Here is a 24,189-nt window from a genome sequence, read left to right as displayed (position 1 = left end):
TATTGGAATATGGTTTAAAAGCTCAGGAGTGACTTACTGAGCTTTCCAGTTACCTCTTGTCAAAATGAAAATGAAAAAGGGGAGCTTATTAGTTTTGATGATGTCTCAGAAAATGTCAGGAGCTCTGGAAACTGGGGCATGTTAGCCTTGATGGTTACAAAAACAAAAAGACAGGCATGAAAGTGAGACTGAGGGGCTGTCATGCTCTGTAGTCATATACCCAAGGCTTCTGCTGACTGCCTGGGAGCAACAGAGTAATGCTCTGGAGATGGCTAACACTTCTTCATATCTTTTTATTTAGATATTTTGCACTAAGAGTAATATATACATGCTCACTAGTTGTCCTGGGTTCAGCAGTAGCAGTCATTTTTTCTCCTTCTTAGGAGCTAGTACAGTGCTGTGTTTTGATCTTTTGGCCTGGGAACAGCGCTGATAACACCGATGTTTTCAGTTGCTGCTCGAATGTTTGGTCTGGCCAAGGACTTTGTGAGCCTCCTGCTCTGCCAGGGAGGAGGGGAGGCTGGGAGGAAGCAGAGACAGGACACCTGACCCAAACTGACCAAAGAGGTATTCCATACCACAGCACGTCATGCCCAGGGTGTAACGGGGAGTTACCTGGAAGGACTGCAGGGTTGGAGGAGGTATCGGTCAGTGCTTGGCTGGGGGGAGTGAGGCGAGTTACTGGTCGGCTGGTGTTGAGGTGTTGTATTCTTTCCTCTTGTTATTTCCTTTATCATTATTATTATTGGTGGTAGCAGCAGTGATTTGTGTTATACCTTAGTTACTAAACTGTTCTTATCTCAACCCGTGGGAGTTGCATTCTTTTCGATTCTCCTCTCCGTCCCTCCAGGAGCAGGGGGAGGGCAAGAAGGGGGGGAAGTGAGCAAACAAGGTTTGTGGTTGGGTTTAAACCATGACACTAGTAATCACCAGAAAATGCCTTCCTCCATCTGTCCTGCTTCCTGCTGTGTAAAATAGTAGTAATGAAGTCCCATGTGGGCCTTACACAGTCCCTGACACATGTTTACATTCTGCCTGGACGTGGCTGGAGTTTGCCTCCTGTTTGTGCTGGAAAAGTTGGCCTCCAGTCCTGCAAGTCAGACCTTTGGGTGGGATTATCTCCATGTAGTATCTCCATGCTGAGAAAAGATTGCATAAGTCAATGTTTGAACCAGTCATAATGCTGGTTAAGAAAAATCAGATATGTTCTCATCATCTTTTCTTAAAATGTCCTAAGGAAAATGAGATCTCAATACAAAAGATGATCACCAAGCACAGGACAACTTTTCCGTATTCTTTTCAGCATTTTTGAGTAGGAAGTTTTCTGTCATCTTCCTTGGACTTTCTGTGTTCTCTGTTGGTGCGGCTGGTGGGGTTTTGAAACATAACTCTATGTGATTTTAGCCTTAGCTGTATCCCAGCAGCTTTCCTTCAGGATTCTTTGGAAGCCCCTTGTGACAGAGGTGCTAACTAAATACCGAATGTGATTGTTCACAACCAGTTGTATGAACACTGGTTGCTGCAGGGTATTGTTCAAGTTTTCTCCTATCAAACCTTTGTTTTTTACTTTAAACGTTCATTTCCAGTTTTCTTTCGGGACATATGGGTCATTCTCTGCATCCAGTGCTCTGTGGCCTGGGTGTGCTCAGTGGGGTCAGCCAGGTGGGTGAGTAGGATTGCAGGAAGCAGCAATGCACTTGAGGCCACTCGACTGCACAAATCAGCTCAGCATGTGCCACGGCCTGATCTGTGTCTGTGACTGGGCTATTTGAGGTGCAGATGCATTCCCACCATCGGTGTGTATCTAACCTTTGAAAGAAGGTCCTTTTTCTTTAAAATGTCTTTTGGACAGGAACAGCTGGAAATGAGCTTTTGAACCTTCCACAAGGAAGTGAAAGAGCATCATGTTGCTTTGAGCACTGGACTGAGCTTTCTGTGGTGTGAAATCATAGAATAGGATTGTAGAATAGGATTGTAGAATAGGATCATAGAATAGTTTGGGTTGAAAGGGACCGTCAAAGCTCATCCAGTCCAACCCCCCTGCAATGAGCAGGGACATCTTCACCCAGAACCACATCCAGCCTGGCCTTGAATATGTCCAGGGATGGGGCATCCGCCACCTCTCTGAACAACCTGTGCCAGGATTTTACTACCCTCATTGTAAATAACTTTTTCCTCACATCCAGCCTGAATCTCCCCAGTTTTAGTTTAAAACCATCACCCCTCGTCCTGTCACAACGACCCCTGCTGAAAAGTCTCTCCCCATCTTTCTTATAGGCCCCTTTTAAGTACTGAAAGGACACAGTAAGGTCTCCCCTTCAGAAGCCTTCTCTTCTCCAGGCTGCCCCAGCCCAGCTCTCTCAGCCTGGCTCCAGAGCAGAGCTGCTCCAGCCCTCGCAGCATCTCCATGGCCTCTGGCCTCGCTCCGACAGCTCCACGTCCCTCCTGTGCTGCTGCCCCAGAGCTGGATCAGGGCTGCAGGGGGGTCTCCCCAGAGCACAGCAGAGGGGCAGGATCCCCTCCCTGAGCTGCTGCTCACGCTCTGGGGGTGCAGCCCAGCACATGGCGGGGCTCTGGGCTCAAGCGCACACTGAAGCTTGGGTCATGTCCGTGTCAACACCTCCTGCTTCCGCTTTCTCATCTTTCGTCTGAATTCAGCAGCGAAACAATTTTGACAAGGCTCTGCAGTAGAGGTCTGGCTGGGATGTGCAACTGTGGAGGACGGTCAGAATATGCCACGGCTGTGATGAGAGCTCAGTCAGCAGATGCATCGGGCAGAGCAGGATATAATCTGCATCTGAGTTTGCAAATTTGTTTTACTTTTCCTTTAAAAACACAGACCATGAAATATCACGTTCATAGTGAACTGAACTGCGGCTCAGGCTTTGTTGAAGCAGTCCTGCCGTGCACAAAGTAATGTTAGAAGAATGGGACTGCATCACCTTCATTTATCTGCTGTTTCATTTAAAACGTTTTGTCCGTTGAAAAGCAAATATGCTACAAATTAGGTTGAGAAATGCCTCCTGCCCCTAGCAAAGACAGCAACTGCAGATAGAGTTGCTCTTTAGAACTGAGCTCAAGTTGAGTCTGTTTAGCTGCTACTTAGTATTTAAGCAGATGTCAGCAAGGTTTTTTGGAAATACAAACGTAATTGCAGATGGTGAAGGTCCAGAGGTTAGAAGCGGCTGCACTGCATGAAGGTTTACTTCTGAGAACAGATGTGTTTGCTTGGAAATGATTTTTCAGATTCTGAATTTAAAAAGCTGAAAAGATGCTGCTGGTGGCTGGCATGCTGGCCTGTTCCATCAGTGTCTCATTCGGGCTCTTTCCTGTGCCCTGAATTCGAATGGCCAGCAATGCATTTCATTCTAAGCTGTAATGTTGGGGGGTTGTTTTTTTTCTTTTCTCCTAAATAGTAATATATAACACATGAATGAATGGAGCAGGATGTTCTGTACATTGGTAGGATATCTTAAGACAGTATTTAAATTTGCTTGAAATAATTTGAGTAGTGGGGTAAGTAGAGTATATGCCAAAGCTTTATTCCTGGCATGGTTGCCCATCTCCAGGTTTGTGCCTAGGAAGAGAGGGATTGTTTTAAAAGAAGACCTACACTCTTTTAAACCCAGAAAAGCTGTTCACCTTCTGCAATTAATACTTACATCATGGAACTGTGGGTAGTTCATGCTAAGTGGTATCTCATTTCATGTAGGGTAACCATGGGTCTGCTTTGGTTGAATTCTTGGCTAGCTTTGAAGAGTCCTGGAGGTCTTTTCAGTTATATTGCAGTTTGCCTAAAGGGAGGCGAGGGGGTGGGGGTGTTACTTTAATATTTTCTTGTCAGCTGTGTTTGGAAACACAAGAAGGTATTGTTGAAGAAACTCAAAGAGAGCATTCAGTTGGCATTTTCTGACAGTCTGGTGGTCGCCCTCAGGGTTGTGTCTAGAAGTGCCTGACACAAGTGCTGGCAAGCGCACAGAGATGGGCATTTGGGAAGGAAAGCTCTGCTCCTGGTGAGAGGCCCAGGTGCTTCCTGAACTGGAAACAGCCCTGTGTGTTTAACAGACTTCAGGTGTACTTCTGCTCCATTGATTTGTTCAGTCCTTTTGTGAACCTGCTTGTCTGCAGTGACATCTTGCTTGAGGAAGTGGCTCTTGGTCTTTAAGCAGCACTTTGGTAATTTTTTTGATGCCCTTTAGTTTTCCTGTGGAATAAATAGTGAATAATTGCACCCAGTTGTCGCTCACTGTTCCATTGGTCATTTATACATCTCTCTTACCTTCATGGCAGTTGTCTTTTTTTTGTGGATCTAGCCCAGTAAAATTTCCCTCCTTTGATCATCTTTGCTGCCCCTTTTAGATGTTTGTATTCCTGACCACAGAACAGCCACCCCTCAGCTCTGACTGGTTTGGTAATACGTAAGCATTGCATTGAAAACCTGCACCCTTAAAAAGGTATCTAGAGTGTGTCAGAAAGCTAAAGCATGTGTCCTAATAATTTGAGTATTTTAAGCACTTGGACAATGAGGAGTCTCTGTAGCTTTTGGCTAAATTGTGAATAAAGTTAGTGCTTTATAACTGCATTCAGGTTTTTTAATTAATCCTTTCTCATTAATTTTTTTAAAGGAGTTTCATGAAAGACTTCACTGAGTGACTCAGGTTCTGTTCCTGAAAATTCTTTCCAGGGAATTGGCTGGTCTTTAAAGCTGTGCAAAAATCTCAGAAATACATCAGGGAGAATAATGCTGTGCTGGCCAGGGAGAGAGACCTGTGCCCAAACTGGTGTGGTTTCTAGTTTTCTTTTTAGTTACAGGACCTGAATCCAAAAAGGAGAACAGTTGATTTATACTCTCGTGCCTTAGTTACCAAATACAGACTTCTTTCTAGATTTAGAGGATGTTTCTGGTTCCTTACAGAAAATCATAATGAACTCAAGTGATACGCTGACCAGCCATTGACTGCATTACTAATTGCACTTTCAGAAAATAGCTTTTAAAGTGTCTCTGGAGCAAACTGATCCTTTGATGAGGGGTGCGGAGCAGACTCTGAAATGTGTTACCATCCTTCACTTCAGGTGTCTCTGCTGGCAGGGAATCTGGCCAATTGAGAAAATGGAAAAGAGAAGAGGTGATGAAACTTAGGTTTGGAGGTGCAGATGGATTGTGTTATTTGTAACTTTTTCTTTCAGTGTACAGAGCCCCAAAAGCTATTCAATATCGCAAATGAACTGCTCCATACGGAAGAAGCATATGTTAAAAGACTCCATCTGTTGGACCAGGTAATTTGATTTTGAATAAACTCTGCTTTCTTTTCTGTGAGCAGTAAGGATATCTCCCGTTCATCCCCTAACTTATAGCTCAATAGTGTGAAACCCCTGTTTATTGCCAGGCTGCATGCCTTGGGTCCCAGAGGTGAGCTTTTGGCAAGGAGGATCCCAGAACTGGAACTTAAGGGTTAGGATGTTGGAAAGAAGAATAGGAAAGCAGCAGCCCAATGGTATACAGATACCATCAAAATTTGGTTATTCCCTGGGGCATATGTAGAGAGGAAATCACAGGGATACTGGAGGGACTGCGAAATTATGAAATCAGTGATTGCTCTGTAAGGTGCAAGAGGTTTGAGTTTTACTAAAATCAGGCCATGTGGGTAAGTCCTAGGCTCACAGAAATTAGGGGTTCTTTTTACCCACTGTGTTCCGTAATTGTTGGCCATCATGTTTACACATGGGGATAAGGTAAAGCTGATGTGATGAGCCTGTACTTTCTTCCACATAAACACCAAGCAAGTCTGCAGAGTTCAGGCATTTCTATAATTAGCTCAAATTAAAAAAAAACAAATCTGAATGTGCAGGACAGGAGTAAAAGTGGGTGTGAGTCACACTGCTAACCAAGGGCCTGTTAAAACCAGGGTAGGAAGAAAATTGTCACCTTGTTAGAAATCTTGTTAGAAGCTGTAACTTGCAGAGCCCTCTACCTTCTGACTCTAGGATTCTGTGGAAGATTTTGCAATGTTTGCTTTGGATAATCAGAGACTGTTTCAGGACCTTAGAAATCATGGGTGTCTTTCCCTGTTGTTCAGTACACAGAGAAACAAAATAATCACCTAGTTTATTTTGCTTCACAGAAATAGGAGTCAGTGCTCTTCAGGGACTGGTTGTTCTTTGCAACTGGGACTCCTAAGTACAAGATGCCCAATCTTCTTGTTAGCTCCAATCTTTTTGATTTACCCATATCACTATGGCCTAGAGTCACAAATCTAACCCTACTTGGCAGTGGGCTTACATTTTCTGAACCCCCTGAAAGACCCCAAGGAATGACTACCAGAAGTCAAAAGCTGTAGCTCTCTTCTAAGGCAGTCAGCTTTGTAATACCACTATCTAAAGCCAGCGTGTCCAGGGATGGTTTTTGTAAATATGTTGGTGCTGTCTTGTTGTCTTACACAGGTTTTTTGCACTAAGTTGTCAGAAGCAGGTATTTCATCTGAAGTGATCACGGGCATCTTTTCAAATATTTCTTCCATCTATTGTTTCCATGGACAATTTCTTCTTCCCGAGCTCAAAACAAGAATTACACAAGAATGGTAGGTAACTGTCATTACAATTGTTTTAAAAATGCATTTTCAAGAAACCAGAGCAACTGTAAGGCCTCGTCTCATTGCAGATTTTTAATTGTTTAGTGCAGCAGCTCATTTGTTATTCAATACATTAGTCTGGAGTCCCTTGAGCATTTCTGACTTCCGAAATAGACTTGAGCCCTCAAAATCTGGAGTGCACTGTGAGAATTTTTTCAGTCAAGTATTGCCAGAGCTGTTTTCCTCACTGTACTGCCACTCTCCTGTTAGTGCAGTACTATGAAATTGCAGTATTGGGGAGGAAGGAAATTGCTTGTTTTGGCACCCTAGATAAAGTATTTCAGCCCCACTCTGGGGTGTTAAAGAACCTCAGTTCTCAAAGCGGAAAAATGCATCATCATGTCACAGCCCAGGCTCGCATGCCATTTTGGAGGTGTCACCAGAAACAGCCACTCTGTGGGGTTTTTTTGAGTTTTGTTGTGGTTACATAAAATTTAATGCTAAAATTAGCATTGTAGCAGTCAACCAGTGGAAAATCTGGGCAGATGAGTTGGATGACTTCATATCTATACATCTGCTTATGTCTTTACACAACCACTTCTGTTGTTGAGCACCACAGCATTGTGTAAGTTTTTACCCCAGAATTTGTTGGCCTTTTGTTCTAGGGGATAATAAATACTATGGGTTACAATGTATACCTGCTTTCTTCAAGAGAATAGGTGTAGTTCTAGTTTTTGGGTTGGCTTTGGTTTTGTTTCTTTGGTTTTTTTTTTCTGGGGGGGGGGGTTGTTTGTTGGGGTTTGAGGGTTTTTTTTTGTTTTTTAACTTGGAGTTTGTTTTTGTTTTTCAATGAGTAGTAAAGGTCAAATACCAATTCAAATTTGTCAGCTGCATAAAGTTGTAGATAAGGCAGAAATACAGCAATAGGTAGAAATGTTAATTGTAAGGCAGACATAGGAAACTTGATTTGAGATGACACATTGCATAGTGCCCTGCAGTGGAAGTTTCAGATGGTGCTGCCCCTTTCCAAGTACCCTGAATGATGAAGACAAGACCAGAGTTCACATCTCTCTTGGCTGAGGCCAGTCTTCATATAGTTCATCAGTGATCAGAAGGAATTAGTGAGTATCAGCATGCTTGGACCTGACTTGGCATTTACAGGTACAGCTGCAGTAAAGGGAGAGAAACTGCAGAGTCTGGAAGTCAGAGAGGGCAGAAGCTTGTTCAGTAGCTGAACAGTTCAGCAGGAGAAGAAAGCTGGGGGAGAAATGGCTGTTGTTCTGCCCAGCTGTGAATTTGGAGAACACAGATGTCCCTGAGACTACCCAGCTGCACCGAGTGATCTCTCTGTATTAAAACCTCTTCCGATGTTTGGCTGTGGTGGAACAGATGATTTTAACAAAGTAAAAGTTTCCTGCAGGATTTTGCACTGGACAGCAGACATCTATGGAAGTCTCTTAAACAATGTGTGGTCAGTTTGAATTCAATCCTCACTTACAAGAGTGACACTGGGAGCAGAACATCTGTATGTCTAGATTAATGTTGGATGTTTCACCTAGGATATGGCATAGATTACTTTAAAACTAGCCTGAAATATCTTCATTGCATATGTGTATAAGTGCTTGTACATGTGGGAGACAACTGTGAAAGTCTTGCAGTTGTGTTTTTTCTCAGAAGATAGTACCGATTTCCAGAGATTTCAGTGCTTACCTGTCTCTTTCCCATAGGAACGTCAACCCACGGCTTGGAGATATCCTACAGAAACTTGCTCCTTTTCTGAAGATGTATGGAGAATATGTAAAGAACTTTGACAGGGCGATGGACATAGTGAACACATGTATGCAGAGGTCCTCTCCATTCAAAGATGTCATTCAGAACATACAGGTATGTGGTTAATTGGCATAATATGGAGATACTCATTTGTGTGAGTTATTTTTTTTCCCAGTATGTGACACACAGTGTTTAGCTACAAGGTAACACTGCTCTAATACTAAGTATACGTCATTTTTAGTGGCAGTTGTTTATTCTCTTTTTGCTGTCTAACACGTATTTTTCACCTATGTAGCTTTTTTTCTGCTCATATATTTAAGAGGAGTATCAGAAGTTGCAGAACAAAACCTCTCTCCTGGCCCGGCAGTTATGACTGTGAACATGTCCATTTATAAATGCTTTTTGATTTCTTTTCCTCATCACTAATTTTAATAAATACATTTCCATTCTGAGGTGGGTGTGTTTGAGTTCAAGCGTGTCACCAGCAGCTGCTGGTCTGATTTTTGTGAGGCTCAGGAAGTGGCATGCAGCTCTTGGGGCTCACAGCTCTGCAGGAAGACGCTTATCATGGGTTTTCATGTGTTTTCTCTTAATTATACAAAAAGCTGTGTGGGGAGGGGGGAAGAGCTCTGCTGATGCTGTTGTATCTGTGAAACCTCTCTCTACCCTCAGGCCCAGGGCCAGTTTAAGGGATGAAGCAGGCTCCAGCACACTTGCAAGCATCTCTCTGCCTGTGCTGGGAAAGCACATACCGTCCTTTGGGAAGGGCGAGCTGGCAGGGAGTGGGTTAAGCTGAGGAGGGAGTGCAGCTGCCTGCTCTCAATCAGAGGATTGTGGCTGGGCCAGCTGTCGGGAATCGAGTAATCCCCAGCAGCATCAGGGAGAGAGGCCCTGCATGGAGGGTCAGGGCTTGGAGGAGCAGGGATTGGGGAGGTTCCTCTCCTACTACACTCTCACTCCACATGGCCCTTTCTTAACCTTGTTCTGTATGAACCCAGCTTGGCATCTTCCCACCCTTTCTTTTCTCACCACCAGTTACCAACATAAACCATGTGTGTTAGCTGTCTGCAGAGCTGGTCTGCAGCTGCCTGAGACCATGACCATTTCTGGTGTTGGTTGAGCAAGACTTTGTGAGACAGTGTGAGTGCAGGCAGTGCATGTGGAAGGTGCCGTTCTGAACCCCACTGACAGCAGGATTTCCCTGTAAGTTATTTTAGTGGCAACATCAAAGCACCTTTTGCTTCTGTCAATGCCCATACCTGCAGGACGCAAAGATGTGACCAGGAATACTTAGTTCACTCGTCTGGCCTGTCTCTGTGCTATCAAGAGTCACTGTTACTTTTCAGAATACCAGTTGAAGTTTGTTGTGGTCCTTCAGTAATAAGCTGCCCACCTAAGCAGTTAATAGAAGTGAATTGCAGTGTGAACTCCGTGACCTTTAAGAAATCTCACAGCATTAAACTTTTCTTATTTTGAACAGTTTATTTTGTCACTGCTGGCTTTTTAGGTAGGGACACACTTGTCATGTGAATACAACTGATGTGAGCCTTGATGTGACTTCCTCCTCTGCTTCCTTGTTGCTGTTCAGTGTTAAAATTCATCCTATTGCTGGAATAAAAAGGCAGTGGAGAAGGTTGTAGTAAGTGGGTTGGGAGTATAAACCAAGCACTAACATGCAGTAGTGAAGTTCCATGCCCTTTTTAGTTCTTCCTGGAATCTCTGATTCATTCCATCCCAGTTGCATTTTCTGGGAAATGTGGTTCTGTAAAACACTGAGAGAGAATAATTTCATTTTATCTCCTATAAACAGGAGTATTGTTCATGCCACTCCACTGTGACAAGAGACTTTTAACAGCAAATTTACTTCTGAATTTCTGGAAAGATAGCTTTTCGTTTTCTCTCAGACACTCATTAACTGCAGGCTTTGGCTAGGGAATCGGGTGAGCCAGCAGCGTGTCATGGCTGTAATATTTATGAGGAAAATTGGCAATACCTGAAGTGAGCACATTTCTCTGAGAAAAACATGTTGAAATTAATGTGGTTGTTGAGGGGCTGCTCACAGTAAAACAGACCAACACGTGGCATTAGTGTGCTGACGTAAAATAAATGCTATGGGGAAGAGCGTGTGTGTGGCTAACACACTGATGTGGGATTCAGGGGTTGGATTACATCACTAACAGAAATTTCCTGTGTGCTTTAAAGCAAGTGACTTATTTTCATAGGATCCCTATGAAGTGAACGGGCATTTCTATTTAGAAGAGGAGAGGAGAAATGATGAAACACAGGAAGAATAAATACAATGCAGTACTCCACTATTGCAAGCAGAGCAGATCAGTGCCTTATTGGGTAGTAGTTAGTGTAGTCAGTCTCAAACCTACCCCCTTCTTGGTCAAATGGAAAGAAAGCAAAAGAGAATTTGAGGCATCTCCTTCTCCAGAGGGGATGTCTGAGCAGTGTGTCTGCTGCTTGTGCTGTAAGCTCTAGCAAGCACTACAGTCCTGTGGGATTTCTGACTTCACATAGTCTTTGGGAGGAAAAATGCTGTGTAGGGCCATGGAGGGAAAGAGCTTTTCTGAGCTTGGGAAGGAGCACGCAAAATCTGAAAGAGGATTGTTGCATATCTGCAGACAATGCAAGACATGGGACTAAGGTTCACATGAAACCTGTCAGCTCTGATAACTGCTGGTGAGCAGGAGGCTCTACAGGGGGATTCAGACAGACTGGACCCATGGGATGTCACCAATGGGATGAGGTTCAACAAGGCAAAGTGCCGGGCCCTGCACTTGGGCCACAACAACCCCCTGCAACGCTCCAGGCTTGGGAAGAGTGGCTGGGAACTGCTCATGGAAAAGGTCCTGGGGGTGCTGACTGATGGAGCTGAACATGAGCAGCTTGTGCCCAGGCAGCCAGGAAGCCACCAGCATCCTGGCCTGTATCAGCACCAGTGCGGCAGCAGCGCCAGGGCAGTGATTGTGCCCCTGCACTGGGCACTGGTGAGGCCGCACCTCGAATCCTGTGCTCAGCTCTGGGCCCCTCACTCCAAGAGAGACATTGAGGGGCTGGAGCGGGGCCAGAGAAGGGAATGGAGCTGGTGCAGGGCCTGGAGCCCAAGTGTGATGGGGAACGGCTGAGGGACCTGGGGGGTTCAGTCTGGAGAAGAGAAGGCTCAGGGGGGACCTGATGGCTCCCTACAAGTGCCTGACAGGAGGATGGAGCCAGGAGGGGCTGGGCTCTGCTCCCAAGGAACAAGGAATGGGACAAGAGGAAATGGCCTCAAGTTGCACTCAAGTAGGCCTCAAGTAGGGCAGGTTTGGATGGAGATTAGGAACAGTTCCTTCCCCAAAGGGGTGGTCAGGCATTGGAACAGGCTGCCCAGGCTGTCTCTGTAAACCCAAGTCATCCCTGGAAGTATTTAAAAGATGTGTTAGATGTGGTGCTTGGGGACATGATTTAGTTGAGGACTTGGCAGTGCCAGGTGAATGGTTGGACTTGATATCTTAAGGATATTTTCCAGGCTAAATGAGTCTATGATTCTATGATAGCTTGAGAAGCTGTTTTATGGTCCTCTAGCTACTTACAAAGACAAACTCTTCTGTGCTTGTTTTCTCTCTGTTACAGAAACAGGAGGTGTGTGGAAACCTGACATTACAACATCACATGCTGGAACCAGTGCAAAGAATTCCTCGTTATGAGCTTCTCCTAAAGGACTATTTAAAGAAACTTCCAGAAGAATCTCCAGATAGGAAAGATGCTGAAAGTACATGTAAACTCTTCTCCATCTAATAAGCACAATCAAAACCTTGGCATTTTTTCTTCACATGTTCAGATTCTTTCAACTAGGGCTATGGTTGAAATGGAGATCTGAATGAATAATTTATTCCCAAATATAGCACAAAGTGATTTTGAATGCTCTTAGAGAATAAAAAGGGTTAATATGTTAGCTCTAGGAATAAAGGGAGATTTGTCAAATAAACAGTGACAAAATATTGGAGTTTGTAATGGTAGAATATATCTCATTTTTATTTAATCCATTGTATGGCCAAGGACAAATACAGGAGGACTTCTCTGCAATACCCAGAGGAAGAAAACAATAATGGCCTTAAATGCATATGCTCGCCAGCAAAGCAGGTTAGACTCTGTTGAGAGATGGACGTGTGTTGGCTTCTTGCAGTCTGTGATCTCAGCCGAAACAGGGTTCATATTACTTCATGTTGCAGCACAGAAGCCCTGTTTTGGGAAAACACTCTTAGAAACATGTTTGTGAAGACTTAAGTGAGACTTAAGTTAACTTTTAGTAGGTTGATTCCCAGAAGATGTTTGCGTTTTTTGCCACTATGTGCTTTGGCTTGCTTAGATTTCTAGGAGAGAAAGATTGAACACTTAGATGCACATGGGCCAGCTGAACTTGCAGAAGTGGTTGTGTATATAAAGCATTGCCTTTACTTCATGGAAGTTAAAAATACACAGTCCTTGCTTTTGCAACAGGAATTTTGCAGGAAAATTGCTAATCAGAGAGGTGAAAAAAAACCCACCCAAGTTGTTAACAGACATATTTTGGAGAGTGCATAACTGTTGCTACCTTTATTGCAGAGTCACTGGAGCTCATATCTACAGCAGCAAACCATTCAAACGCAGCCATCCGAAAGATGGTGAGTAGGAATTGCATAATATAATTGTAATCTGACTGGAACATCTGGTTAAACCAATGGTCCCCCATTGCAACAGGCTCAATAAAGCAGGCTGGGGTTGAATTTTCCAGTACAGTGAGTCAGGCTTTAAAACCTCAGTTGGATATCTGACTTCTCTTTATCATAAATGATCCTGTTTCGTTTACCATGGGTTTTTGGGCCACTTTCATTCTTCCTAACGACCCAGTGGGTTGAAAAAGGAGGTCTTTATGAAACTCATTATTTGCTTTTAATTTAAATATGTCGAAAGTATTCCAATTGTATCCATTCAAAAGCTGTCCTTGTACATTTTCACTGATTTTTATGGTCCTACAGTAATTTGCCAGACTGGAGGTTGTTTTGGTTTGATTTTGTCTCATCTTGGTGCACTTAGTATGTGTCAGTAGCTTTGGTAAGCTCTACTTGTAAAGCTGGGCAGTCTGAGACTGGGAATTCTGAATGTTAGCTTTATGAGCTTTGTATCCAGAGCAGCAAGTGCATTACTATTAAAGTAAATGGACTTTATAGTTACAGATGTTAGTCCTTTTGTGCACCCAGATGCCTTGGGAGCTTTTGTATCTAACTGATCTGAAATGCTACGTATCTATCTTAATATTCACTGACCACTTGTGGTTCTTGGTTTTATGTCCCCTTCCTTATCAGACACTTACTTCCTTCCCCTTGCTGGTGGGGACACCATGAAACATTTCCTGTGGCTGCTATAGGGAAGTAACCATCTGATGTCTGTGTTTTCAGTATGTTGCAGTGAAAACCAGTTTTGAAACCATCTGTCAATGTGACCTTAGCATGTTCTCTGGATAGGGATATATTTTGATGGAAATTTTTCCAGTTTGAGGCACTTAAACAACTACTTTGCTGGGGACTGTGCGCAGTATCTCCACAGAGAGGATGAATATAAAGCCACCAGCTAGTTGCTTTCTGTGTTGGATTTTTTTTGTGTTAGTACACAAAAACCTATTGGAAAAAGCTGCTACAATAATTTTGCACCCCCTGTTTATTTCTGATAAGAACTTGAAGCCTCTAATCAGGGCTTCTTATTACATTGAATTCTTCTGTAATTCAGGTTTTACCTGAGCAGAGACTCGAAGGAAAAGTATCTGAGTAAGAATTTCAGGTTTGACTTCACATAACTGCTCATGGTGTTCTAGTTCCCCCTTGAAAAAAACAGCTCAATAAGTTCACTGGTTTTTGCTTGTCTTTAAATTAATGGGATCTCTTGCTAATCCTCCCATCTGGTGCAAAAAGTCTGCTTTTGGGCTTAGGTGATTTCCTTACTTGCTTTTAGTCCAGAGCCCCCCACCATCCATTGTGTTTTGCAGTGAGTTTATGTTAATGGTTAGGTTTTGGTTGGGTTTTTTTGTGGGGGTTCTTTTGTTGTTCATTCTTACAATCATTGGTCAGAAGAACTGATTAGGACAGGAACTGGTGTGATGTGTATTTGTGGTGAAAATTCTCAAGTCAAAGGGTGAAAGACCTGAAATTCCAGCTTAATCTATAGATGGGTAGAGGTATGATTTAGAAACGGGCTTGGGCATATATTTGGGTGTAATCGCATGGATCTCTGTCCTCACATTCTGAACAATTGCTGGCAGTGCCATTTGTAGCACATCAGTCCAGCTTGTGGCTAAAAGCCAAACTTTTCCAAAACTCAGTAGCAAGATTTACACACCTTTCTTATTTTGACTTATGAAAGCTGCTTTGACTTTAATAGTTGGATGACTTAAGTGGAAACAGTGCTTTGCTGAAAAGGAAAAAGTAATCCCTTCTTAGAGAATTTTGATGAAGACATAAGGATGCCTGAATGACATTGAAACTATATTTTAAGCATTTTGGCTTTGCCTGTTTCAGAGATACTTTTTTGCCATGAAGGCCCCTGTGTTAGACTGCAGCCTTCCTTATATAGCTGTGGTTTCAGACTTAGCTTAGAAATGCAGAATATGACCATGCTTCTTGATGGAGACCTAACTGCTATTGTATCAGTACAAGAAGTGAAACTTCACTTTGTACTTGCAGGAAAAGATGCACAAGCTTTTGGAAGTCTATGAGCGACTTGGTGGTGAAGAGGATATTGTTAACCCAGCCAATGAGCTCATTAAAGAAGGACACATTCAGAAACTCTCTGCGAAGAATGGCACAGCCCAGGATAGATATTTATTCCTGGTGAGGTTTTCTTGTTGCTCTCTTATTTTCAGAGTTGTGCTCTGAAATGGTACATTTCCATCTCCCTATTCTCAAATACAAAAAGCATTCACTAGCTGAGCCCAGCTACTGCTTCCTCTGAGCAGCAGTTTTCTGGATGCTATTTCCTTGAGGATTTCCTTCCTTCTTCCATGCTTGCGCCTTTGCTGATGGCTTGCCAGCCCCAAAGGGGGTTTTCTCACCTCCCTCCTCAGAGGCCTCAGGACCACCTTGCCATGTAAGGTACCAAAGAGAGGGGTGAATGCAAAAGCTACTGGCTGACATGTTTCTGTCTGTCCACTTCTCTCAAGTAGTGATCTGTGAACCTAGGTTACTCCTTAAATCTCTCCTTGAGAACCGCAAAGTAAAACAAACCACTCCTAAATGGCCAGAATGCATGAAATCCCTTCATTTAAAATCTTCCCTTGTTACAGTTTAACAGCATGGTGCTATACTGTGTGCCAAAACTGAGGCTGATAGGCCAGAAGTTCAGTGTTCGGGAGAAGATGGACATTGCAGGACTGCAGGTTTGCATCTCTTCTTTCCTGTGTTTTAATGCTTCCACGCTCAATAGTATCAGATTCCCCCTCAATCCAAAATATAACAACATATGTAAGCAGAAATATAATAAAATTCTAAAATCCAGCTTTGAATCTCTTGGGGGGGATTATTATGAGGTAATTATCCAAAGGTGGGTTAGAAAAGGGTGACTGTCCATGCTTTGATTGGAAGCCTGCTCTTGTCACCTAGTTGATAAAGGAGCCACCTTTTCCCCTACGGCTGTAGGGTATGGGTTGTGGAAACAGATTCACAAGTTTTGTAGTAAGACAAGTAGGTAATTATGGAAACAATCTTTGTTTTTTCTACCTCTGTACTGTATTCTGAGTGATCATTTCTGCCAAGTATTTCACAGAATGACTGTATTTGTAAGTTGATTGAAAGCAATGGAGACTGGCAAGAAGCTCACATGTTCTTTTTACAGGTCCAAGAAATTGCAAAGCAAAACGTGGCTCATACATTTTCAATAACAGGAAAAAAGAGATCATTGGAACTACAGGCCAGGTATGGTGCTTGTTCTGTCTTTCAGGGTTTGTGAATATTCATGTAGAAATTTGCCATCTAGGGGATATGGCTGTGCTAGTTTGACATAGCTTTAAACCAGGAGATGAGCACCAGGGATGCATAACTTCCATATGCAAGGATTATGTTGGTCCTAAATCAGGGTGTGTTAAATTGCTGTGTTGGTTTGCTTCATTGAATGCTACCAGTGTGTTTAGTAGTGCTTGTAGGTTCCACTGTATTATTAATTCAAACTTTTTGGCATTTTTTTGGTGGTGGTTGAGGTCAATAATTATTAATATTGTTTATAAAATGGTGGATAGCAAAGCTAAAATCTTGATGCATATAAAGCTGTGAAGATGTGAGTTGAATTTACTGAAAATATTGGAAGTAGAATTATGATGTTTTCTGTGTTTTTCTTCTGTTTTAACAGGACAGAAGATGAGAAGAGAGAGTGGATTCAGGTTAATACAAAACCATAACAAAATGGGTGGAAATCACCATGCAATCAGCACCTGCTGGTTTTAAAATTATCTTTTTCGGGTTCTGCATGAAAGCAGCTGTGCAAGGAAGCTGATGTCCAGTCTGGTGAAGCTGCTCATGTAGAAATGTGGACCCAGGCAGGCTCCCACTGCTGACTCACTGTCTCCAGGCAGTGTACGGGTGCTTCAAATGGCTTCCTATTTCCTGCCATCCTCAAGCCCAGTGAGAGATGAGACTGAGACATCAGCTTAGCCTTGTATATTCTTGCAATCTGACTTACAGTGAATACTGTCTCATAGCTCTCTTAGTTTTGAACTTGAGCAGTAGTGCGTTAACAGCACCACTCATTAAGGTTTTGTAGTTTCTATTTAATGTATGCAAGCATAAGGGTTTTTTACCAAAATGATAACCCTAACCATCTTCCTATGAGAGAATTTTTCCAAGGCTCCTTTTATGACACTTCTCATCTTTGCTGGAATTTTTGTTTCAGGTCATTCAAGCAACAATTGAAAAGCACAAACAGAACAGTGAGACATTTAGAGCTTTCAATAGCTCTTTTTCTCAAGAGGAGGAGCATCTTCCAGATTCCTCTGTAAGTACAAGTGCTTAATTCTCCTTCTTTGCTATCAGTTTTACCAACAGTTAAAGTAGACTTACATAGTTAATTTTAAAACAGTGTAGTCTTGTTCTTGATTTTTATATTACATTACAGTAGAGCTCCATTTCTCTGGCTCTTAAATGCATATCAGACATAGTTACTTAGCCATGCAGGTATGGAATAAATTACCTAGGGGAATTCAGTGCAAGAGACCTATTGGTCATTTTTTCCAGACTAGTGGCTAATTTAGCATAACAAATGTAATTCGGCCGTGTTATGGGTGGTTGGCTGTCTGGAAGAATGTTTGTACGCCTGGGAGATTTTGTTCATTACTTTTCCCCATCTCCTCAAAGACGCACTTTTGGGATTGCTTCTTTTTTATTATTATGTAAAGAGTTGAAAGGAAATTGATGCTTTTTAAAAAGATCTTAAAATCATAGAATCATAGTATGATTAAGGTTGGAAGGGACTTTAAAGATCATCTAAGTTCCTGTCTTACAGGTAATAAATATACTTCAGGAAGGATACTCTTCAACTAAATACGCAGAATAGTCTTAAAATTTATTTGGTTTCTCTACATCTGCAGTGTATTGCACTGTGATGTGTGTTGGTGGTCAGACGTGGTGGATCTTGGAGAGCTGGGAGAGAAGGACCACCTGCAGAGTTAAACTTGGGGGTCATTTTGCCTTCCTCTTTTTTTTTTTTTGGTGCCTAACCATTTGGAAACCTCTCCCTTCAGTGACTCAGTAAGGCTGGATTTTTATCCAACTGATTTCCCAGGGGGCTCAGGAGAGATGTCAGATATTCCTCTCATCCCAGCATTAATCAGACTGACAGTGGAGATCGTCACAAACCATCTTCACAAACCAGCAAACGATCCTGTTGCTGATAGCAGCCAGCAATGAGTCTTTTCAGAATATGGCCTAGCTTGATCATCAGCTACTCATCAGATAAAAATAATAGGCCAAAAGATGGAAAATAATTGATTCATGCCTCTGCTTTTAGCTCAGGGCTGCCTTCAGAACCAGGATGCTCTGATCAAAAAATTCCCCCTTGCTAATAAGCAAACTAGTAAACAGACTTCTTTCTATCCTGTTAAGATATGGTGCCTGTTCAGTCTTGCTTTGTAAATTCCATTTTATTTTGCTTCTGTGTAAATGCTGTAGCCACATGTTTATGCTCTACTTGTTCATGAAGGTCAAGTAGATCAGAAGTCTGGTTTATCTCCTGGCTATTAATGCAGAACGCACCTTAATTTCTTTTCTGCCAGAATGCTGCATTTTTAGGAGATTACCTTATCTGGGTAATTAGCTTTGAAAACTGATGCCATGGGTAAATGTGTCAGAATTGCTGTCGCTTAAACAGAGATAAAGGTAGTTTTGTAATGAAAACTGAACAAATACTGAAAGCATTCTTGGTAGCAACATGATGCAGTGGGCAGCATCCACCAGAGGTATTCAGTCATCTTTATGGAATATTGGGCAGTGTGCTTTAGAGAAACAATGACAGTAATCTTCTCTTTTTTGCTCTCATGACTCAAGAAATAGATACGCACTCAGGGATTCCAGCCTGGATCTGTAACAGCTACTAGAGATTGGACTCTGGTTCTAATAAGCCCATAGAAAAACAGCCAAATTGCTCTTCTCTCCTTGGCTGTACATTTGATATATTATAGTGCTTATGAGTTATTTTAGCTGCATGACCAGTGCATGCCTTTGCATGCAACTCTTAGCATGCTTTTGTTTTCCCTGCTGATTTACGTAAGCTCATCCAAGCACTGAGGGTTGGTCTTCAGCCTGTAATTTGCCTCCAGAAGACATGCAGTTTCTCGGAGGTGCAGGGATCTGACATTTGAGTCTTAAGATTATGCCTGTGCAATAATCAACAGCAATTAATAACCTCCCACCTGTGAAGAGGTGAATATTTGGTGTCATTGCCAGGCAGCACTGGCAGGGTGACTGTGGCAGTGGCCTTTTATTTAATGAAGTCCTGTCAGGAATCTTCAGGGTCCTTTTGTGGCTTGGTTGCTTCAGAAAGAGGGCACGCATTTCCCTGTTTTCCATTTTTGTCTGTAGCATTTCGAGGGTATGTGAAGGGTTTTTTTTTAAATCCGTCTACAAATGTTCTCAAGGGAAAGGACCTCTTTTATCACTGCTTGATATTAGAAGAGTTGGAGGTTTGTGTGGGGGAAGGACCCAGTCTGTGCATTCTTAGAAAGCTGGCGAGGGAAAGTGCCACAGAGAGCTGAGCTCTGTGGAAGTGCCATCCCAAAGATTTGAGACGTAGGTGTGCTTCTGTTGGTTAAATCATGATTTTTAGATCCTGTTAAATCATGATTTCCCACCCCTGTCTCTGTTCCTCCCCTTAGGTCTGGGGTAGTTCAGAGAAACCCTTTTGAAAACTCTTCCAGGTTAAGAGTAGAGGATATCTGATTTTTGGCACATTATTCCAAATAAATATTGAAAGGGCATGAGGATCTGAATGGGCAACTAGAAATATTTACCCTTTCCCCTAAACTTGCTGGGAGTTTTCTTCATCTCTCTTTCAGACCTCATTTTCTTTCCTCTTTTTGCATTCTCTTCCCAAGTCCTGTGTCACAGCACACACATGTAGTTTTACTAGGCAGAGAGGTCTAAATACCTGGATTGATTAGGATTCCCATGGAAGGAAGCCCTTTTCCCCAGGACCAGAGAATAGATAATGTGAAGCCCATCGGGTTGTTGGTTTTGTGTGGAGGCAGAAATAATTGGCTAGAGTTGAGTACATGATGCTTCCTTTAATTAAGTTGCATTTCCTGAGGAAGTGCTCCAGGGGTGGCACAGCCCTAGTCTCAGGGAATGCATTTGCTTGTTCTCCAGATTCAATTGGTTGTATTGGTATATAAATAGATAAATCAGGTGCTGGAATGAGTAGCTTTTCAATTTGGCCACTTACTCAAAGCTACAGTTCAGGTTGTTTCTAATAACAGATTAAACCCTTTTGCTTTCAAATGGAATGAAGGGCAGAAATGCACTGGAGATTTGGATGACCTTGAATAGGAGATGTTCTCTGGCAGAGTAAGAATGATCTATGGGAATAACAGGAAAATTTATCATAAAGAGTCTAATATTTTGAGATCACCTGTAAACTAGAAAACTCCTTGTAATTGATGACAGATAAGATGGTTTTCCTTTTAGGATGTAGCCTATGGTTTTGATGTACATAAGCTTGTTATTTGCCCTTTATATGTATTGAATACATATATGTGCCAGTTTGCGTTTGTAAGAGAGTGAGAGATGTATTGCATTTAAGAAAAGCTTAACTTTGTAACTCCATTTGAATGGAGTAAATACTCTTCCTCCTCAGAATGCTCTGACTATGCAAATCACCTGCTCCTTTGGCTTGCAGGGCTGACATGGAATTCAAAACGTGGCTGTTTATGTTCTGTAGTGCTTGTGGGGAGTAGGCACAGGCTGCAGGGAAGAGCAGGCTTGGCAATCCAGTGCCATCTGCAGAGTCACCTGTTTCGTAGTCAACCCAGCACTAGAGGGTGGCTATAAACATGTGCAATTAAAGGATATTCACAAGCAAATGGATGAGGGGCTAAAAGTAAATGATGCCATGTTTTCTTTTTCAGCATTTAGTATCTTTTAGGAGGAATGTCCATGTTGAAATTCTTCTGTGTCATTCTGTTTCCCTCAGATAGCAAGCACCAGCTCGGTGGAATCGATGCCAGGAGCAGATGGTGGTGGTGCATTTGGAGGGGTCAGTAATCTGAAGTTAATGCTTTGGGTAGAGTAGGGCGGGTGGGTGGTTCTTTTTCTTTTATAGCAGGAAAAAAGCCCAGAGCTACCTCAGTGTGCTGGTGTATATTCTGCTGTCTGTTGCTGCAGCTGTGCTGTCCTTAATGTGTTGGCTACGCTACACCCACAGCTCCAGTTTGCAGCATCAGTGCACTGAAATCCTCTTGTTGCAGATTAATGCTGCACGTGTGTGTGAACCTAGTTACAGGGTACCCAGCATGAGGAAAGCCGATTGGTACTTTTGTAGTGTTGGGGGTTTCTGTTGTGGTTTGTGTTTGTTCATTTTTAAATTCTGATACGGAGCTCCAGTGAATGCTGGTGGGAGGGTGGGCAAGGAGAGGCAAGGAAACCTGTCTGCTTAATGCTGTCATATTGTGTAACTCGGGATCTCATCTCCAGAACTGGATTTTGATTAACACTTCTTTCATAGTGTGCTTTTCATGTTTCTGCCAATACAGAGGGGGAGATTATAGTACTTTCATACACCTCTGGTCTGTAAGTGATTGCCTGCTGCAAAAGCAAAATATGCTTTTAAAGGTATTCTTTCATTTTGCTCTGTACAATGCCTGTGACTGCTGCTGAGTCCAGCCAGAGGTTTTGAGTCCTGATAAGGGTCTATCTTTTAGTGTTCTTAACTCTCCCTTCTAAAACATCTTCTGAGAACAACAGATTTTCAGGAAATGCATTAGGGTCAGATGAGTTTACTGAAAAAAAATCCCCAAAAGAAGAAACAATAACCCAAGAGCCCCTTATCTGTGGAGACATACTACAGGATATATGGTATTAGCATGATGTTTTTAGTAACAAAGGAGCCACTCAGCAGACTCCTCCAGACCTCTGGCTTATTAAAAATAAGTGTTTGTAATTAGTGTGCTCCTTGCTGTTTACTGTTTGTTCACACATCATCTTTGCCCTAAGCATTTTTTTATTTGTAGTCAGTTTTGTGATTAGTGCCCCTGTTCATTGAGTTACAGGAGCCCCAGTGAGCTAGCTACTGATTGAGAGTATTTAAAAACAAACAGAAAAATCCTTTTTAGTCTCAAGTTTCTTATGGAAATGTTAATTCTAGCTGTAATTAAATTTTAAAAAATAGGTCTTTGTAGTTGGTTATAAGCAGTTGTCGGTGATTTGCACAGTGTATCTGATACAGGAAGTGATTTTACACAAGTTGTGTATTTTTGAAAAAGAAATAATTCCTGAGGTAGGACTAAAAGTGGAGTTTATCATAAAAACACACAGCTGAAAACGTCAGAAATGTTGTAGTATTGATTCTGGGATCTCATTCTGCTGTATTGTAGCAAATGTATAACATCAGCGTGAGTAATGGATTCAGATGTTACTTGCAGCTTTAGAAACTAATCTTTAATGGTGACATCCCTTTAGAAACATCTCAGTGAGGGCATGAGAACGAGTACATTCTGTGCTTGACGACTTCCACATGCAAACCACTTGGTGGTGGTGGTGGTCAGCAAACTATCTCCTTCCTGTGGTTCTGCTGAATCTAGTAAAGAGTCTGCTGGGGTTTCATTAGTGTTTCAGGTTAGCACAACTAGACAGTGGAAACCTGCTGCAGGAAGTGTAGTCTGCTTGCTCTACTGCATTGTGGTCCATGTTTGCTGCACTGCACTGCTAGAACAACTTCTGCTCAACTTTCTGCCTGCATGAGGAAGGTACAAGCCAGGGGAAGATTGTCTTGCATGTAACATTGCATGTATGACATTGGGAAATAGAGAAACAAACTAAACAATTTTGCTGCATTACAAAGTACAAAATAGACTATATAATTTAATTTCTCACATATGATCAGCATTTCACTGAAGCCTATAGAGGGTGGAGGCAAGGGCAAATAGCCTGGAAGGAATACAGAGAAATTGTCGGGGAGCCAGAGATTAGGTTAGGAAAGTAAAAGCCCAGATAAAATGAAATCTGGCCAGGGACATCAAGGGCAACAAGAAATGCTTCTATCAGTTACGTTAGTGACAAAAGGAAGACAAGGGAAAATGTGAGCCCCCCCTGGAAAGAAATGGGAGACCTGGGACATGGAGAAGGCCGAGGTACTGAATGAATTTCACCAGCAAGAGCTCGAGCCTCGTCAAGCAAGTTGTAGAAGGCAAAGGCTGGGACTGGGAGAATAAGAAGCTGTCCACTGTAGATGATCAGAGAGAACATCTAAGAAACCTGAAGGTGCACAAGTGCATGGGACCTGATGAGATGCAGTGCCCTCAGAACCCACAGATGTAGTTGCCAAGCCATTTTCCATCATATTTGAGAAGTCGTGGCAGATGGGTGAAGTTCCTGCTGACTGGAAAAGGGGAAATATAAGCCCCATTCTTAAAAAAGGAAAAAAGGAGAACATGGGGAAATACAGGCTGGTCAGTCTCGCCTCAGTGCCTGGTAACATCATGGAGCAGATCCTCCTGGAAGCTGTGCTGAGGCACATGGACAATAACGGGGTGGTTGGTGACAGCCAACATGGCTTCACTAAGGGCAAATAGTGCCTGACAAATTTGGTGGCCTTCTATGATGTAGCTACGGGGTTGGTGGGTAAAGGCAGAGCAACTGATGTCATCTACCTGGACTTGTACAAGGCATTTGACATTGTCCCTTACAACATCCTTCTCTCTAAACTGGAGAGGCATGGATTTAACAGAAGGACCACTCGGTGGATAAGGAATTGGCTTGGTAGAATCATAGAATCAGCCAGGTTGGAAAAGACCTTTAAGATCATCAAGTCCAGCTATTACCCCAGGACTGCCAAGACCACCACTAAACCATATCACTGAGGGCCTCATCTACATGGGTTTTGAACACTTCCAGGGACAGGAACACTTTCTTGGGCAGCCTGTTCCAATGCCTGAACACCATATCAGTGAACAAATTGTTCCTAATCTCCAGTCTAAACCTTCCCTGGCACAGCTTAAGGCCATTTCCTCCTGTCCTGTCCATTGTTCCTTTGGAGAAGAGACTGACCCCACCTAACTACAACCTCCTGTCAGGTAGTTGTGGAGAGTGATAAGGTCCCCTTGAGCCCTCTTTTCTAAACAGCCTAGAACTAAACCTCC

At 42.7% G+C, this 24,189-nt stretch overlaps 1 protein-coding gene across 9 annotated transcripts in view; it reads left to right on the top strand.

Moving 5' to 3' along the window:
* Nucleotides 1-24,189, top strand: part of FGD3 (FYVE, RhoGEF and PH domain containing 3) — a 124,386-nt gene that overhangs the window by 78,130 nt on the left and 22,067 nt on the right. For 8 of the 9 annotated variants that reach the window (XR_010614222.1, XM_065686942.1, XM_065686944.1 and 5 more), the window contains 11 exons: nucleotides 5,188-5,277; nucleotides 6,442-6,578; nucleotides 8,297-8,453; nucleotides 11,958-12,096; nucleotides 12,930-12,988; nucleotides 15,041-15,187; nucleotides 15,640-15,732; nucleotides 16,188-16,267; nucleotides 16,698-16,728; nucleotides 17,238-17,339; nucleotides 21,027-21,089. Coding sequence is in view for 8 of the 9 variants with exons in the window: in XM_065686942.1 (XP_065543014.1) it covers nucleotides 5,188-5,277; nucleotides 6,442-6,578; nucleotides 8,297-8,453; nucleotides 11,958-12,096; nucleotides 12,930-12,988; nucleotides 15,041-15,187; nucleotides 15,640-15,732; nucleotides 16,188-16,267; nucleotides 16,698-16,728; nucleotides 17,238-17,339; nucleotides 21,027-21,089 (1,098 nt within the window). In the remaining variant the exon portion in view is untranslated. The remainder of the gene's footprint in view (nucleotides 1-5,187; nucleotides 5,278-6,441; nucleotides 6,579-8,296; nucleotides 8,454-11,957; nucleotides 12,097-12,929; nucleotides 12,989-15,040; nucleotides 15,188-15,639; nucleotides 15,733-16,187; nucleotides 16,268-16,697; nucleotides 16,729-17,237; nucleotides 17,340-21,026; nucleotides 21,090-24,189) is intronic. The other variant, XM_065686941.1, reaches the window with a different exon arrangement.

Source organism: Lathamus discolor, chromosome 7 (genome assembly GCF_037157495.1).
Source record: "Lathamus discolor isolate bLatDis1 chromosome 7, bLatDis1.hap1, whole genome shotgun sequence".
Taxonomy (NCBI): domain Eukaryota; kingdom Metazoa; phylum Chordata; class Aves; order Psittaciformes; family Psittacidae; genus Lathamus; species Lathamus discolor.
This window is presented reverse-complemented; position numbering and strand designations above follow the sequence as displayed.